Source organism: Ischnura elegans, chromosome 7 (assembly GCF_921293095.1).
Source record: "Ischnura elegans chromosome 7, ioIscEleg1.1, whole genome shotgun sequence".
In the NCBI taxonomy this organism is placed as follows: Eukaryota; Metazoa; Arthropoda; class Insecta; order Odonata; family Coenagrionidae; genus Ischnura; species Ischnura elegans.
Genome location: NC_060252.1, coordinates 72,488,739 through 72,504,590, shown reverse-complemented (window position 1 = coordinate 72,504,590; position 15,852 = coordinate 72,488,739). Strand labels below are relative to the sequence as shown.

At 41.2% G+C, this 15,852-nt stretch overlaps 1 protein-coding gene across 3 annotated transcripts in view; it reads right to left on the bottom strand.

The window, feature by feature from the left end:
- Nucleotides 1–1,766, bottom strand: part of LOC124162929 (teneurin-a) — a 998,878-nt gene extending 997,112 nt beyond the window's left edge. For all 3 annotated transcript variants that reach the window (XM_046539670.1, XM_046539672.1, XM_046539673.1), the window contains exon 1: nt 900–1,766. In XM_046539670.1, the coding sequence (XP_046395626.1) occupies nt 900–1,317 (418 nt within the window). In that variant the 5' untranslated portion in view covers nt 1,318–1,766. The remainder of the gene's footprint in view (nt 1–899) is intronic.
- Nucleotides 1,767–15,852: the final 14,086 nt, after the last annotated feature.

Genomic DNA, 15,852 nt, shown 5'->3' with positions numbered 1-15,852 from the left:
GCGAACACACCATATACACCAATCACCGGATACACAGGGTAATACGAGCGGGGCACAAGGATTCTATAAACCGCGCACACAGAAGGAATAGGTAAGCACGTACGATGGCAAGACGGGACGCAGAGGCCGTGCGGAATCCAACAAGTCGTGCGGCAAATTATTCCCTTTCCAGACAGCACACGTAACACAAAAGGATACAACACTGGGCACAAGAAGGGTAGGGTATCACACAGGAAGATGATACTGAGTAAGGAACAAGATATAACACGAGGTAAAACGTCACAAACTCATGGAGATGGATTTACTGAAAGAGGTACAGAGGTAAAAGGCCATATAATCCGGCACATTTTATCATTTTCGGGCGGATTAATCCAATCTTTTCACACACCATTGACACCAAACGGACGAGGAAACGATAAAACGGCACGAAAACACAAGGATGGGGGAAGGGAGACAGCTCAGGTAACAACCGAAGCAGGCCAAACGACGAAACGAACACGAGGGATAACATTGAAAGACAACGGAGCAGAGGCCAGGCGCACCGTCACCCAACAACTTGTGGAATTAGCAAGCCTCCCTTCGCCCGTCCTCGTGAAACCTAGAGAAAGAAGACAGTAGTGGCACAAGCGAAACAAAGAGGAACAAATACTGTGAGGAAGATTGAAAGCGGGGGAAATAAAAAGTTGTATTTCATTAGAATGCCGGCGAGTGAAATGGGGCACATTGTTGTCGAGTTTACTCGCGGGGGACGACAGTGTTGCCGTCAAGTGTGCGGATGAGAGGCGGGAAATTTGACAACAAAGGTGTCCTTTTTCAATCGCCGGGCTGTAACGGTTTTTACGAAGAGCAGCGGATTCGGGGTTGGATCGTGTGGAACAGGGGGGTGAGCGGGTACTCACTCGTACTGTAGCCGAGGATGGAATTGGCGCCACTGCCGCTCAACTCAAGGGCCGATCTGTGCACTACTGAGCCCGCCGCCGCCGCGTTGGAACCACCGCCGCCGCCTTCCCCTCTGCCCCCTCCGTTCCCGAGGACCGTGGGGCTGCTACGCTTCCTAACGGCCGCCGCGCCGCCCCCCTCCTCCTCCGACGTCGAGTACTGCCGCTCCCTCCACTCCTGGCTCCTCTGGCGCCTCAAGCGTCCTCCTCCTCCTCCACCCCCGGCCAGGACGCCGCCGCCTCCACTGCCGCCACGGCTGCCCGACTGGGGGAGGTGGTGGGCGGCGTAGTGGGAGCCGCCCCCGCCGCCGCCGTAATGGTGAGGCCCCACCGTGCCCCCGGAGCGTCCGCTCCCGGAACGGCGGCCCAAGGAATCCATGGCGGTGGGGCGGGAGGCGGCGGCGGCTGGCAGGGGGTGTTTGGTGTGGGCACCAATAATAACGAGTGCGGTGCCTCGGGATGGTTTGGTGCAGGCACGAGAATTTGTCTTTTTATTTCCTTTTAAAGTTCAAGCACAATGTGGGAAGGTACTCTTATTCACTCTACCTACACCACGCGTGCATTTATTCATTTGTTCAATTCGGTAGGGGAAATACGGGGATGTGGAAAGAGAGCGAGAGATATAGAGAGGGTAGAGCACACCTGTGCACGTTTTTTCCTCCTCCACCCTCCACGTTTTTTTTATTATTTCTCCCTTTTTTATATTTTCTATCCCCTTTCACCTCTTCCTTCCCCCTTTTTATATGGAAGAAGCTCTCTCTCGCTCTGTCTGTCTCTCTCTCCCCTCCTTATAATCCCCCCAGAACTCTCCTCCCTTCTTTTTGCCGTCTTCCCTCTCTCCCTCTTTTTCAGCGGTTATTAGCGCCCCCTCCCGCTCTGCCCCCCACCTCCTCCGCGGAGACGACGTCGTCTTGGGCCGGCGCACGCGCGCTGCGCCCTCGCGGCCCGCCCACGAGGGTCCCTCCCCGCCCCCGCCGCTGCCCCCGGCGCCCCTGTCATCGCCCCCGGACCGCCGCCCCCACCTCCTCCTCCTCCGACCTCCTCCCCTGCCCCCCGCCCCCGGGGCACATCAAAAACCTTCCCGCACCACCACCAACCCACCCACGCGACACACACTCACGGAGAGGAAGAGGGGGTCGAAACGGCGCCGGGGGCGGGATATATGTGCCAAGAGGGGGTGGGAAAGTAGCGCAGCCACCTTATGTACTCGTAAGGGGGGGTGGTGGTTTCCAGCGGGGGCAAACAACACGTATAGTTTTCCGGCGTTGGGAGGATTGGGGGGGCCTATCCCTCGGTCATTTCCTTCTCCGCTCCTACACTTTGAGTGAAAAAATTCTCTCCCTTCTCTTCTCCTCACCCCAATGAGAATGGCTTCTTCCTTTCCTCCACAGCGGGATGGTTGATTCTCCCCGCCGGTCAACACGAGGGGGTTGTCGCGTGGAGGCAGCCTACTCTACCCCGTTGGGAAAGATGACGCCGTCAGGGGGGTGGTCAGACGGAAGCGGTGGTGTCGCGAGTCTGCAGTCGGGGAGGAAGTGGTTCACGAAGACCGCGGATGGCACCCAGTGGTGTCCGTGGAAGGGGTGTCTCCGTGGCGCCAGGAAGCAGTTTAGTAGGGGTGTCCTCTTTTCCGCTTAGTTCCCGCGAGGGTGGTCGCGGATGAAGACCTGTTGAATGGCCAAACAAATAGAATGGATTTCAGAGGAGAGCGAGAAAGAGCGCACAACATTTTAAACGTTGGAGGCAAAGAAGAATAATGAGACAGCAGGAAGAAATAAATTACGAAGAGTAAATAACTACTAAAACTCTAATGCAATGTAAAAGAAAATAAACAAAGAAAATAGTGACTGTGTGCCAATGTTTCTGATCTTTATATGGCTCGCTATTTTTATGTGTAGCTGCGCCTTAGCAACTAGAGGTCCTGAATACACGCCCTAACATGAGAAAATAAATAGAAATAATGTTTCATTAGCAATATAATATTTTGTTACTATTATCAGACAAATAATGGTGAATAAGGTGTTGAGTAGTGATCGAACCAGGGACAAATGCGCAGGTAACCACGTAACCAAAATTCCTTAATTCAATCCCAGCCCAAGGGGATATTTCACATTTTTTCTGTGTATTTACAAAATATTTTTCCACGATTTATTCAGTAAGTCGCCACTATAAGTGGGGGGGGGCAGTGGGTGATTAGGTACCATCCGTTAACTCGGAAGAAAGATTTCAAGACGCTTTGGGAGTATTCTATGGCATATCTACTATTTCCATTACTATACCTACATTTTCTTCAGAAAATACTAATTCGTAGACTGATAGGTTCGGTAAAGTAAATGTATAACATTAAACTACCTATACATATAAAACAACTTCTCACAAAAAAAATGTAAGCGATTTGAATTTAAATGGTGGTATTCATATGATAAATCCTAAAATATTAGTCCATAAAAAAGACAAGAATGAGTGGTAAATGCATGAAGCGGGAGAAGTTACTTGGGAGGGGGAAGTGTTGGTGATGAAGAGTTGTAATTGATGCTAAAAACAAAGTGTATTGATGATCACGTATGGATTAACCAGTAGCTCAATCGCATAAGTCACTAGCGAATCCATCAAGTATACTCTGTACGGCATGGAGGATGACCACAAAAAACAAAAGTCAAGCCATTTGTAAAGTACCGTCAGCAAGGAACTCAAGATCGCAAAAGTAGGCTGTCTCAGACTTGAGTAGACCAAACACTTGTGAAATAATTTAGTGAAACAAGTAAAACGGCAATTGGATATCAAGAAGTGAAATGAGTGAAAAAAGAAGCGTCTATGAAATGTAAGGAGCTGATGAGATAATTAAATGTGATAGTGGAAAGAAAAGAGCTTGCCAAGAGTCTTAATGTAGTATAGCGCTCTACGGTGCGGAAACTTGGATGCTGGCTGGTTTAATAATTTTCTTTAAATATGGAGTAATTGAACTATTGAAAATCTAGGGGGGAGGCTTTCGATATGACGAGGATCAAATGGATCGACCGAGTTAGTTACAAGGCAGTCCTAAGAATTGGGTAAGAGAGAAGAGAGGCCACGTGAAAACCTTGATAAGAAGACGAAACCACCTAATCGGCCAAATCTTAAGACATGATGGCCTCATGATGACAATCGTAGAGAAACATGTGGACGGCAAGAAAGGAATAGGAATACCGGAAATAATTTATATGGTACAGGTAAAGAATAGTGTGAAAAATATAAGGTAAATGGAAGTAAAAGAAGATATCCGTAAGTGTGAAAAGATAAGCAGACAGGAAAATTGAGTGGAGAGCTGCGCTAAGCCAATCTTATGATTGCTGACCAGTGATGGTGGTGATTTGTTTGAAAATAGCTAACTGAGGACGGTTTTTGTTTCCGTTGCAGATAGTTTCTTTTCATGTGCCGAATTCTTACACTGAACCGTGGTTTCGGGTATGGGTGCGCGACACCCGTTTGGAGGGGGGAAGCAGGCCGGAAAATTCTCCATGTGCTGCATCCCACACAAGCTTTTTTCTTCCGTCCTTGCGAAATATTATTATTATTAAAGGTATTCAACAGGTTTAGACAGATTTAGAAGGAGCTTTTTGAAAATCACCCTGGCCATAGAGGGTACTCATTTTATTGCTACGAATGGCATTCTACCACCTTAAGTAACCTAACGAAAACCCTGCGAACACTCTAGCCTCAGATTCAGGTAAATAGGCAAATGTTTTTAATAAAATTCGAGGGAGGGAAAAAAATGCGATTTATGGAGAAAATCAAAGGGACTACCTTATTGTGTTTAGGAAAATGGAGCACAATTTTGGGAAGGGAGATAAGTCAATGTGAATAACTTCTAACATATCATAATCGGTAGTATAACTGTGCACCTCAGTCAGCAAAAGCCTAAAACGGCTAAACGTCCCATCCGTCGGACGAAGTGCTGCACTCGTATTTGTGAATCGATTCCGATTTTGATAGGGAAAAATGAGCCTAACTTGCGAGGGGCGATAGGCCAGGGTGGAAAACTCGATGCAAATATAAAACCGGTATAAGGCCGTTAAAAATTATAATATTTTGGATTGACGGAGGACAAATGTTTTGTGGAGTGCAGTAGGGGAGGAATGGGAGGGAGAAGCATTACCACTATCACCCCCCTCTCATACCTCACCCCCTTAAAACCCCCCCCCCCCCCCCCCCCCCCCGAAATGCCCACTCTCCAGTCCGTCAGTGTCGCGGTCTCTCTCGGGATATCGATCCGTCACAACGAGTCGCTCATGTCCGCACACATGTGTACTCGACGCACCCTCGGCGAAACAAACCCACCGCCGGCCGCCACCAAAACCACCCGCACTCACTCACACCCCCCTCCCATAAAGGAGTGTGCAATTTCGACGCTGGAAAGGATTGGGGAAAAGAATGGGCGGGCCGGACAACACTCGGCGCGGGCCACATAACAAACAGGACGGCGGATGAACATCATTCTTTCTGGCGTACTGGCGATTGGTCTGGGCATTGGGGGGGAGTGGCCAGAGCAGATATCCAATCTATAATGTTTAGGGTTATATTATAAGAAACGAAGAGTTGTAGGGGATCAGGTTGGTGTGGTCTCTCTATAGTGTTGGCTTCCCACCCGGCGGACTCGGGTTCAAATCCCGGCAGTGGCAGAGAATTTTTAGAGACTGCCCGATCCCTGCTTGAATATTGTGTGGAGGATATTTCAAGCGCAACTCTCCGTCCGTCGGATGGGACGTTAAACCGTGGTCCCCTTGGCGCCTTTCGTTAAGAGCAGGCTAATGCCGACGCCGGGTTTCTCTCCACCCTTCCTTCCAAACCCTTCCCTCATGGCGCAAATGACCTCAGCTGTCGGTCGCCTCCTCCAAATACTATACTATACGAAGTGTTGCACTAATAAATAGGGGAAGAATGGAATTTTTAATTTATCTGTATACCGAAGGAGGACTCGGTAGATAGGTCATGTCATTAGGCCTGGCAGTTACGTGACGAATATAGTTTCAATGCAGAGCCAAAATGTAATATGTATTTAGAACCTGTAATATTTAGGGTTATATTGTAATAAACGATGTGCTGTCATTTAAATATGGGAAGGAATGAATTTGTGGAGTACCGTTAGGCGTGGAAGTTATTTGATAATATTAATTATGTGTAGACCCAAAATGTAATGAGCATGAGCTACAATATTTTAGGTTGAATGCAACCCTCTTACTTATTGCCACCTACTTGTGGTGGCATTGGCGATAAATGTAAAGGTATTAATTTTTATTTGCATTTGTTTATTTACTTATTCCCACACCACCATATGCAGAACATATTGGTCATTTTAGGATTGGGGTGTGCCTACAATATATTTAACAATTAGACAGCCACGAACAACCATGCCCTAGATAGGAGAAACCTACCCAGGCGGGGCTCGAACGTGCAACCTCTTGTTTGACAAGCGAGGACTTTACCTAGTTGCCACCGGGGCCGGCATAACATTGAAAAATAAGTTGTAACATATTGGAGAAAATAATCCTGCAATGTCATTTTTTGGTATACCAGTATGCTGTTTCATTATTTTATTCTTATTATATTGATTATTAACTTTATTGCTATTCCTGAATTTGAATTCAATAAATTTTTTGCAGCTTTGTTATTAATTTGAACAAATTGCTACCTCAAAGTCGATATTTTCGCTGAGAAGCTAAAGCCGATGTATTGGCCCGCGGACTTATGAGGGGTAAGAAACGAAGAGCTGTACTAATATATATAAGAAGGAATCACTTTGAGGAGAATTAAACGCCAAAGAAGGCCTTGGCAAATAGGTGATGTAATTAAGCATAGCAATTACGTGAGGAATAAAATTTCAATATAAGTCGAAATTTCATATCTATAACCTATAATACTCAGGGTTATACTATAAGAACGAGGTGATGTGCCTATATACATGGGAAGGAATGGATTTGTGGAGCACCGTACGTCTAAGAACTATTCCATAGATAGGTCATGTCATTAAGCATGTCAACATGCAATATGTGAGGAATATAATTTTTATGTGCTGCCAGAATATGATACTTGTGTATCCTGAATCTTTAATTTTTAGGTCATATTATAAGAAACAAGGCGTTCCAATAAATAAGAGAAGAAATGAATTTTTGGAGTGGCGTATGCCGAAGAAGAATTCGGTAGATGGGCTAAGTCATCAGGCATGGCAATTATGGGAGGAATGTAATTAGTATTAGCTCACTTCTCTGAAATAGGAGCTGCTGCCAACACACCAGGAGTGATGCAGGGATATTGCGAAGTGTTGCAATTTTTTAAAATTTTATTTCTTTGTACACATAATTCCTATTTTTGGGCACTATTTTTGCTCTGTCTTACGTGTCTGCTTTGCATATTTTTGTTTTTGCTTTCCAGCAGTTTTGTGTACGTGTAAAAAAGACAAAAATGTGAAATTTGAATTTGAATTAAAATTTGAAATTATTTGCGAATGAGTGACTCATCACCCCTAATTCGAGACGAGGGTCTCAAAGGGTGTCCACTGTCCAACCCTGAACCTTATGTTTGTGCATAATTCATTTCGTATCTGTATTATGAAGAATTTAAGTCAATACCATTATTACCAATTACTTTCTAAAAGGAGCAAACTTTATAATTTTAACGTTTACGCCATGGAGTAGGATATGGGATTCTGACATATTTTTTCAAAGCAGTAAAAAATTGTTAAAGATGAACGTAGTAATCCAGGTGTATTTTTTGTTTATAGTACTATTAATACTCATTATATTTTTCTAGCAAGGCAGGTTGTTATTAAACAAACATCTGTCAATATTCTCAGGCTTTTACCTTTGTTTCGTATATGATCTCATTTGACTAATTTTTGACCATTTCTTATGTTTGCGAATGGAAAGCTACCCTAGTGCCATCTATTGGTTACTCTTGCGGGCCAGAGCAAAGGAGGTTTACTGTGTAGAAACCGCCGTCGAAATCATGGTAAATCTGAACGTCCTGGTAATGCAACAAGTAAATCACTCAACCGGCAATGAATAAATTCGGGGTTCGATTCCTAGTCAGATCGCATTTTTACCCTGCGATTTCTGGCTTTTTCCATACACCACCGTCGTCCTCACCCTTTCTCTGCTATGTGTTCCTATCCCTTTTCTTCCCCTCCATTTGAATTTATATTATATATTAAATAGCTTAATAGATACAGTATATTTATGAAATAGGGATGCTGACTTTTAAAAAATATTGAGGGGGCCTTTACTGGAGGTCTTGCCCCGGAAAATTATAAATAGTGAGTTTTAAAGTTTTTTTAAAGCATTTTAGAAGAGTCATATGATTGACATTAGTACCCTAAAAACTCGAATCTCGAGAACTCGACTCTCCAGACAAAACTTTCTCTAGAGAGTAGAGTTCATCGATTAATCGACAAGCCGACAATCTTTTCTTCTCCATTCATACCGAATTATTTAGAAGGCCCGGGCCCCCTCAAGCCCCACGGAGCCGGCGCCACTGTAAAATTGTATACATCATACGAAAAATTTAATAAAGAACTGAAGTAACTAGTTTGGGAAGGGGGAAAATGGACGGACTGCAGTAACCCAATCCTAGGATTGAATTACTATGGCGATACCTCCACTGCGCGAACCCTAAAAAATCGCCCACCGAATCAAATCCGCTCACCTGGTACTACTAGGGCTACTAGATGAGCGGATTTGATTCAGTGGGCGATTGTTGAGCGTTTGTGCAGAGTAGGTATCGATGGGTGTAAATATAATATAAGAAATATTTTCAGGCGTGACTGGGAAATTCAATTATAACGCAATTGGAGTTTGGTGGAATTGTTTGGATTTCATAAGCTCTTTTAAAATATACTGGTATTTTTAAAACACACGACATTTAAATGGATAATTCAAGCCCCAATTCCAATAGGGTGGTTTCCTATTTTTTTATTGCCTAAATCTAAAGCTCATTACTCCTGGAGTACGTATTTCACGCATTTGGATTTTTAAATGACGATATCTACTTTTCGCGATTAAATTAAAAGTGAAAATTTTCAAGCGCGCGGAAATGCGACGGCTAAGTATGAATGCTGGGACAACCCCGTGTGACGTCATTCTGGTTCCGGCTGCCGCCATGCGAGGCCACCTTGGTGCGAGGCTATGAGCGCCGCTGCAATGCAGGCTTCTAGCAGGTAGCAGAGTGGCCTGATAGCAGGTAGCGCTTGGCTTAAGTAAGGATTATTCATACCCTATCAAACGAAGGAAACTTTCCGACCATAGACAATTTTAATAGTTGATTATTAAGAGATGTTTCCCTGAGCTCCGTGCCACATTCATGCATTGGTAATCTCATATGATGTAAAACTCCTGACTACTCGTATAGCATCTAGGTTCCTTTGACGTCACGTGGAGTGGCATCGCATGACCGCCAATCTGGTCTTTTTCAAATGTGGTTAAAAAACCATTAATATTCCTCTAAACTGGGATTGCTAAAGCCAAATAATTTGCATATTATGAATACACTTATGATGGGTAACGCATCGCAATCAATGCCTTTCGTTTTCTTTGATGAAGGAAACTACCCTATCATCGCCTACCCTGGTTGGCAAGGTGGAGTTTTGTACAACGTCGGATAATTACTAAGTATCATTGTAAGTTGCAAATATATGGTGAGTTATCTCGAAAATGAAAAGCTCTATTATTGTCCAGTGTGCTCGAAAAAAAATTCAATGCGAGGCTGATTGGTATAAGCGGCAGTGATGTATAAAGTGGACCAAACTATTAGTATCAAACATAACGCTACTTAAAAGGTATAAGAGGGCTCACTATTTCTCGCCTATCGTTATTTCTTTTCAGCTTAATAGAAAACGCTAGATTTCCTAAAAATCGGCAACTTGAATCAAAGTTCTGTTATCCTGTTCACCAGGCATATTGAAATTTAATATTTATTGCAATTGAAAACAAAAAAATAAAGGATTAGATGGACTTTTATTTTTGATTGATCTGCAACAAGCCAAAATTCGTTCCAAAGTTTTTTAACACACAGTGGTGGCATAAGTATGGAATTAATGGTCATTTTTAGTGACCATATTTAAAATAATGTCATGAGAATCATGATTATTATTTTTAAAATGCCTATAATCTTCTTCAATGGTAATCTGTTCAGGATAATGCAAATTAGTCGACAATCGCATTAAATCTGGCATTACCTCAGAGGTATGAATGAACACAAAAATACGGGGCTAATAATTCCAAGTGTATGTTCAGTTATGCTTGTTATGGACCAAATGGAAAATTTAAAGGTCATTTATTACGATTAATTAGTTTTAAAATGAACATTAAAATTTTTAATCTGGTCACGTAGTGCAAATAAAATTATCAAGCTACATTTCTTCTTTTATAAAACCCATAAAAATGATTTCATAAATTAAATTGTGATTGAATAGTACGGAGCATTGAAATATAACCATTTTTCACCTTCGATAAAATTACATGAAAAAAATGCCGAATTGACAAAAAAAATTTATTCAAATAATACGTAACTTAAAATATCAACAGCAATAAAACTATATGGTTGAAAAAAAATGGTAGGAAAAAATCCTTGGTACGGCTTTATTTTTTTTGTACTTCTTCTAATTATTCATCCTCATTATTTAAAATTGAAGTCGTGTCTTCATGATTGAGTATTATTTCTGAAGACAACTACAAGCCATATATGGCAAGAGGATTGACTTCGGACAATGGTACACAAGGCATAAAAAAGCCACGGTTTCTCGCCACGGCATTCCAAAATTAAACATCAACAAACGAGCATTGTTTTGCATCAGCTTTCTCTGCTCTCCCACCAGCTTTCCGACTACAAAAATATCAAAATTGTTTAACTGTTCTCTTCTTGTATAAAATTTGTTAATTATTAAGCCATGTTTTACATATCCATATTGACGACTTAGTACTTAGCACCGTCACTTTCATACGTATATGCTTAGAATTAATCCGCTTAGCATTTATTGATACTAATGGTCTGTGTCAGCGATTTACTGTTCAAAGAGCCGAATCCCTGGATGCCACAAGAAAGTAAAACAAAACAACGATTACCTTTTGATGACACCTTAGCCGGTAAAAAAAAAACATACTTTCCACGGCGCTACAAACTAGAAAAGTTTTTATCAGAAAATGAAAAATTGAAAAAATGAGAAACTTCAATTTAAAGTTTTCATTCAGAAATTTAGTTGAAGTAATGACGAAATAAAACCAATTGGACGAAATTGCGACTACTATTTGAGCCGGGTATAGTAAAACGGAAAAAAATGTCTCGCTTGGAAACTGACGAGAGAGAAGATAATTCTCACCTTTCACCTCCATCGAGCCCACCTCCATCTTTAGCTCATATAAATAAAGTGTGATAGAAGTAGTCCGTCTAACTTCTAAAATTCCTATACATAGCTTAGTACTAATCCGCATAGGCTTTAATGGCGGATTAATGTTTCCTGACAAAAGAGTGAATCCAATAAAAACACTAGTGAGAATAGCGATGACCACTGTTGACGCCATATTGGTTGGTGGCATAAACACCTACCCTCCATGGGGGTTATTATTTAAGTATTCAGGTATTTTACCGAATAAGTCAGGTTTGCACGGAGTATTTACAAAGTGTGAGGGCAGTCTTCCCTGCCTTCATGAACTTCCTTCTTAAAGTCAAAATAAGGCCTATTCCCATTCATCCAATCTAAAAAAAATTCCATTGTCTTCTTTTTTCTCCCCTTTTTAACCAACAATTTACCCTCTAACACTGATATCAACATCCCCTTCCCTCTCATTACTCTATCTAGACGCTGCTACTCTTCACCCACCATGTCCAGCACTTCGTCAATATTCTTCCTCCCCATCTACTTTCTCTTCTCCATTCCTCCACTACCTTTCACCTTTAACTCTCACATAACGATTCTCTCTTAAGCTCTTAAATAGTCATGAAAACCTCCTTTGCTACCACTGTTATCTTGCTGATGGGGGTAAAAACAAGAAGAGCTCCTGATCTAAAAACAAATGAAGAGAATGTCCACAAAATGGAACCTGAATCTAGTAAATTTTAAATTTTATCCAATTTAGTTTTATTTACCTTGAAAGAGAATTAAAGGGTGGAGGAATACGGCATCCGAAGTAAAAGAAGAATGAGGAAAGTCAGAAGAATCGATCGAAAGAGGGACGGGAAAGGCCTAAGGTGAGAAAGAGAGAACAGGAGTTCTGTGAACATTTTCCAATGAAGGCGGAAAAACTTAATAGGCTGTATTTTTGGGCTTTATGGCCCGATGAAGACAACGAGGAAGTCCTAAGAAAAGTGGGAGAGAAGAGAAGCCTCATGAAAACCTTAACAAGAAGACGGAACAACCTTATAGGCCACATCTTGAGACATGATGAAGACAATCGTCGAAGGACAAGTGGAAGGCAAGAACGGAAAAGGAAGACCTCGAACAAAATATATGGAACAAGTGAAGAAGGATGTGAAAGAGAAGAAATACGTAGGTGTGAAAAGATTAGCTGATAGGAGAACTGAGTGGAGAGCTGCGTCAAACCAATCCTAGGATTGTTGACCAGTGATGATGATGATGATGAAGACAACTGTCGAGGGCAAGTGGATTGAAAGAAAAAAAAAGACCTCGGATAATATGCATGGCGGAGATAATGAACGCTTTGAAGGGGAAGATTTAATTAGCTTAAAAATTATTGAGAAATAAGTGAATTGAGAGTACTGATCTGACCAGAATTAATGCCTAATTACGCGGAACATTAGCACGTACGAGTTAACCCTAGATCTTTATATCGTATCCCTTATTTAAGTACAGGTCATTTTTCCCAAATTTTAGAAATTGTTAGTAATTTTACCACAGTACCCAGAAAGGTGAAAAAATAACAGTCATATCCAAAACTCTACCATCTGATGTATTTTCTATGCACCTACCTACCTAAATAACAATTCTAGATAGATATCCGACCTTAATGTTATGGCGACAATATAAAAGACGATCAAAGCCAAACAGATGTAATATTACATTGCCAACAGTTCTACGAAGTTTTGCGAGAACGTAATATTACGACATTAGAACTCAAAGAATAAATGTGTGACTACATGAACGATTTTGGTGAACTGGAACCGAACATGTACGTATAAATGAACTAAATTGGAACATAATCTATTTCTGTTCACACAGTCGCTCAAGTTGGGTAGTTAAACGGTGCTTACTCACACGTTCATATATTTAGCAGAGTTGTCAAGTGAAACGAAACGATAGTAAACACCAGCAATATTTCAATAGTTTCATTCCAGGGAGCGGAATGTAGAAAGGGAGGCCCTGGGAGCCAAAATCAGGGTCGAAACGATATCGGGTTCAAAACTACTTCGGGTCGAAACTAAACTAAAACTCTGGGACGAAACGAACCGTAGATAATGTTTCGCACCGGAGGGACCACGTGCTTCACCTTCGAACAGATTAGTTTCGACCCACACACCGAGTACGAAGTATAGTTGAATGAATTAGAGGTTCGGCCATTAGATGCATGGGGCACTCATATTTTTACAACCAGCAGGAGAACGGTGAACGCAAACTGGCCACTCGATTTTCATGCTCAAGGTTTTAACATCTCTACACGTATTTTAAACGTAATGGGTCGAAACTATTCCCTCTTACCCCCTCCACTCAACTTCTCGGACCAAAACATAAGCATGAGCAGCGGAGTTTTGATTAATTTAGTTCCTTTCCAGGGAGTAAAGTTTCGTCCCGGGTCGAAACTGAACTCCTTGGCGACTTTAATTTCGTGAAGGAACGAAACTAAACCTAGGCCTCGTAGTTTTGATTCCCTCCGGGTCGAAAGAAAACATTTTCGTTTCGTTTTACTTGCCAACCCTGATATTTCGACATTAACTCATACGGGTGAATGTACCGTTTAAACAGATTTTTAGGATTGTTTTCTAGTGGCTATAATAAAAATTAAACGATTGGATGAAAATAGAATCGACCTCTGAGCGACGTAAAGTTATCCCGAAAGGAATCTTTTTTCGGTATCGGACAAGAGAGAAGATTATTCTCAGAGTACATCTCCATTGGGTCCACCTTCGAGGAGGAGATATCGAAATGCTTAACGTGATACCTCCACCGGAGATCAGTTGCCATCACAACCCGCCGGTGCTCCGGACATGAGATCGCCCGATGAGAGGAAGCTGGGATTAACCCTGGGAGGAGGGGAAGGAGAATATAGAGAGGGGGGGTAAGAGGCGGAAGGATATAGAATAAGGGGTAGGGGAAGAGGAATTTGAAAAATTGGATTTCAATCAAACATGACTGGAAACGTCCCTCACAGTGAAATTTTTATTTCATTCAATCAAGTTATCCAGACAAAAAAAGAACTCCCAAATACCTCGTCGTCGGAACTCAAAATATTGTTACAGCGCGTTTTGCAGACTCCAGAAAGAAAATATCACGAAAGGTGAAATCTGGTGCGTAGACGGAGGAATATTGGCATATAAAATAAGTCAGGAATCTGGAATCTCTATATATCTTTCTTTTTTCTAGCATACAACTATTGTTTTATTAATGAATCGGTGGAGTACAAATAAAAATCACAAACCGGAGCAGACGGTGCCTAGTAGAATAGAAGTCCTCTAAAAAGATTGAATCGATATGGCTGAAATATCCTATCGCGTTGAAAAATGTGGTTTATTCCTGTTAGTCTTTTTATTAATTCGTGGAAGGAATGATTTTCCGTCAATTATTCGGTGAACTTCCGTTTTCAAATGAACCTTTCAACGACGAGGCGGAGCAATTCTGAGGATTTGTAGGGTTTCAATTTTTTCATCTCGGGCAAATAGATTGGACTTATTTTTTTAAGGCAGTCATCATTGTTGTAAAAATTTGGGTGTCTTTATCATAGGGGACGAATACATCACTATCAATTTCCGAGGAGAATATGTTGAAGCAATACGATATCAGTAATATTTCAATAACTTTTAAAAATAATTTTAAAATCATCGTTTACTACACACAAAACTACAAAGCGCCGTCAACTTTTTGCCGGAAACGGCTTAAGAATCGGGACACGCGCCGTGAGGAATCAAAAAATAAAATATGCTAGATTCTATATTTTTACACATTTTTTCTTCACTTGTTTCATCTGCTTGTCAGTTTCATCGATAGGATATTGTAATTGATTTTTAATCCTTCTTTCATAGCCGGATCAGCTTGACAATTTGGCTCACTACCTTGCTTTTGATGACAATGCTAATAATCAGGAATTTGAATTTTTTTCTAATTAATTCACTTAATTTCCAAAAGGGAAAATAATTTCTAATTTCCTCCATAGATGCGATAAATTAATTCTGGAAATTTCGACTCCTAAAGTAATCAGATGGAATGATTTCAAGCCCAATTCATGGCGAAATTTCTTTTTCCAAGTTTTAACTATTTTACATGTCAATAGAAGTTAGTAGAAAAATAATACTAAATACGATTTTTTTCGGATTCAAAATATTCAGATTTTCTTCAGTAGGATTGCTTTCTTGGATTGCTCGATTCGACACTAGAAAGCAGAAAAAAATTGAATAAAAAATATTTAATTAAAACAGTCTCCAAAAAAACGTATTTAATGCACTAAAGAGTAAAAATTATTGTTTTCATCACTTTGAGAATAAAACGCTAATACGAGCTATATTAGGTTTAGATATCAATATAGCGTGCCAATCCTTATTCATTTATCAAGCTTATCTAATCTCTTTTCTAAAAAAACTATTCAGCACCAACACTTTACTTTCCGCGTGATGGAAAGTTTATTTTTTTACTATTTATTAAATTATATGCCTTTTTTAGAAAAATCAAGTTTTAAAAAAATTTACTTTCATTATATTTTTGTTTCATAGTACCTAGAGTTAC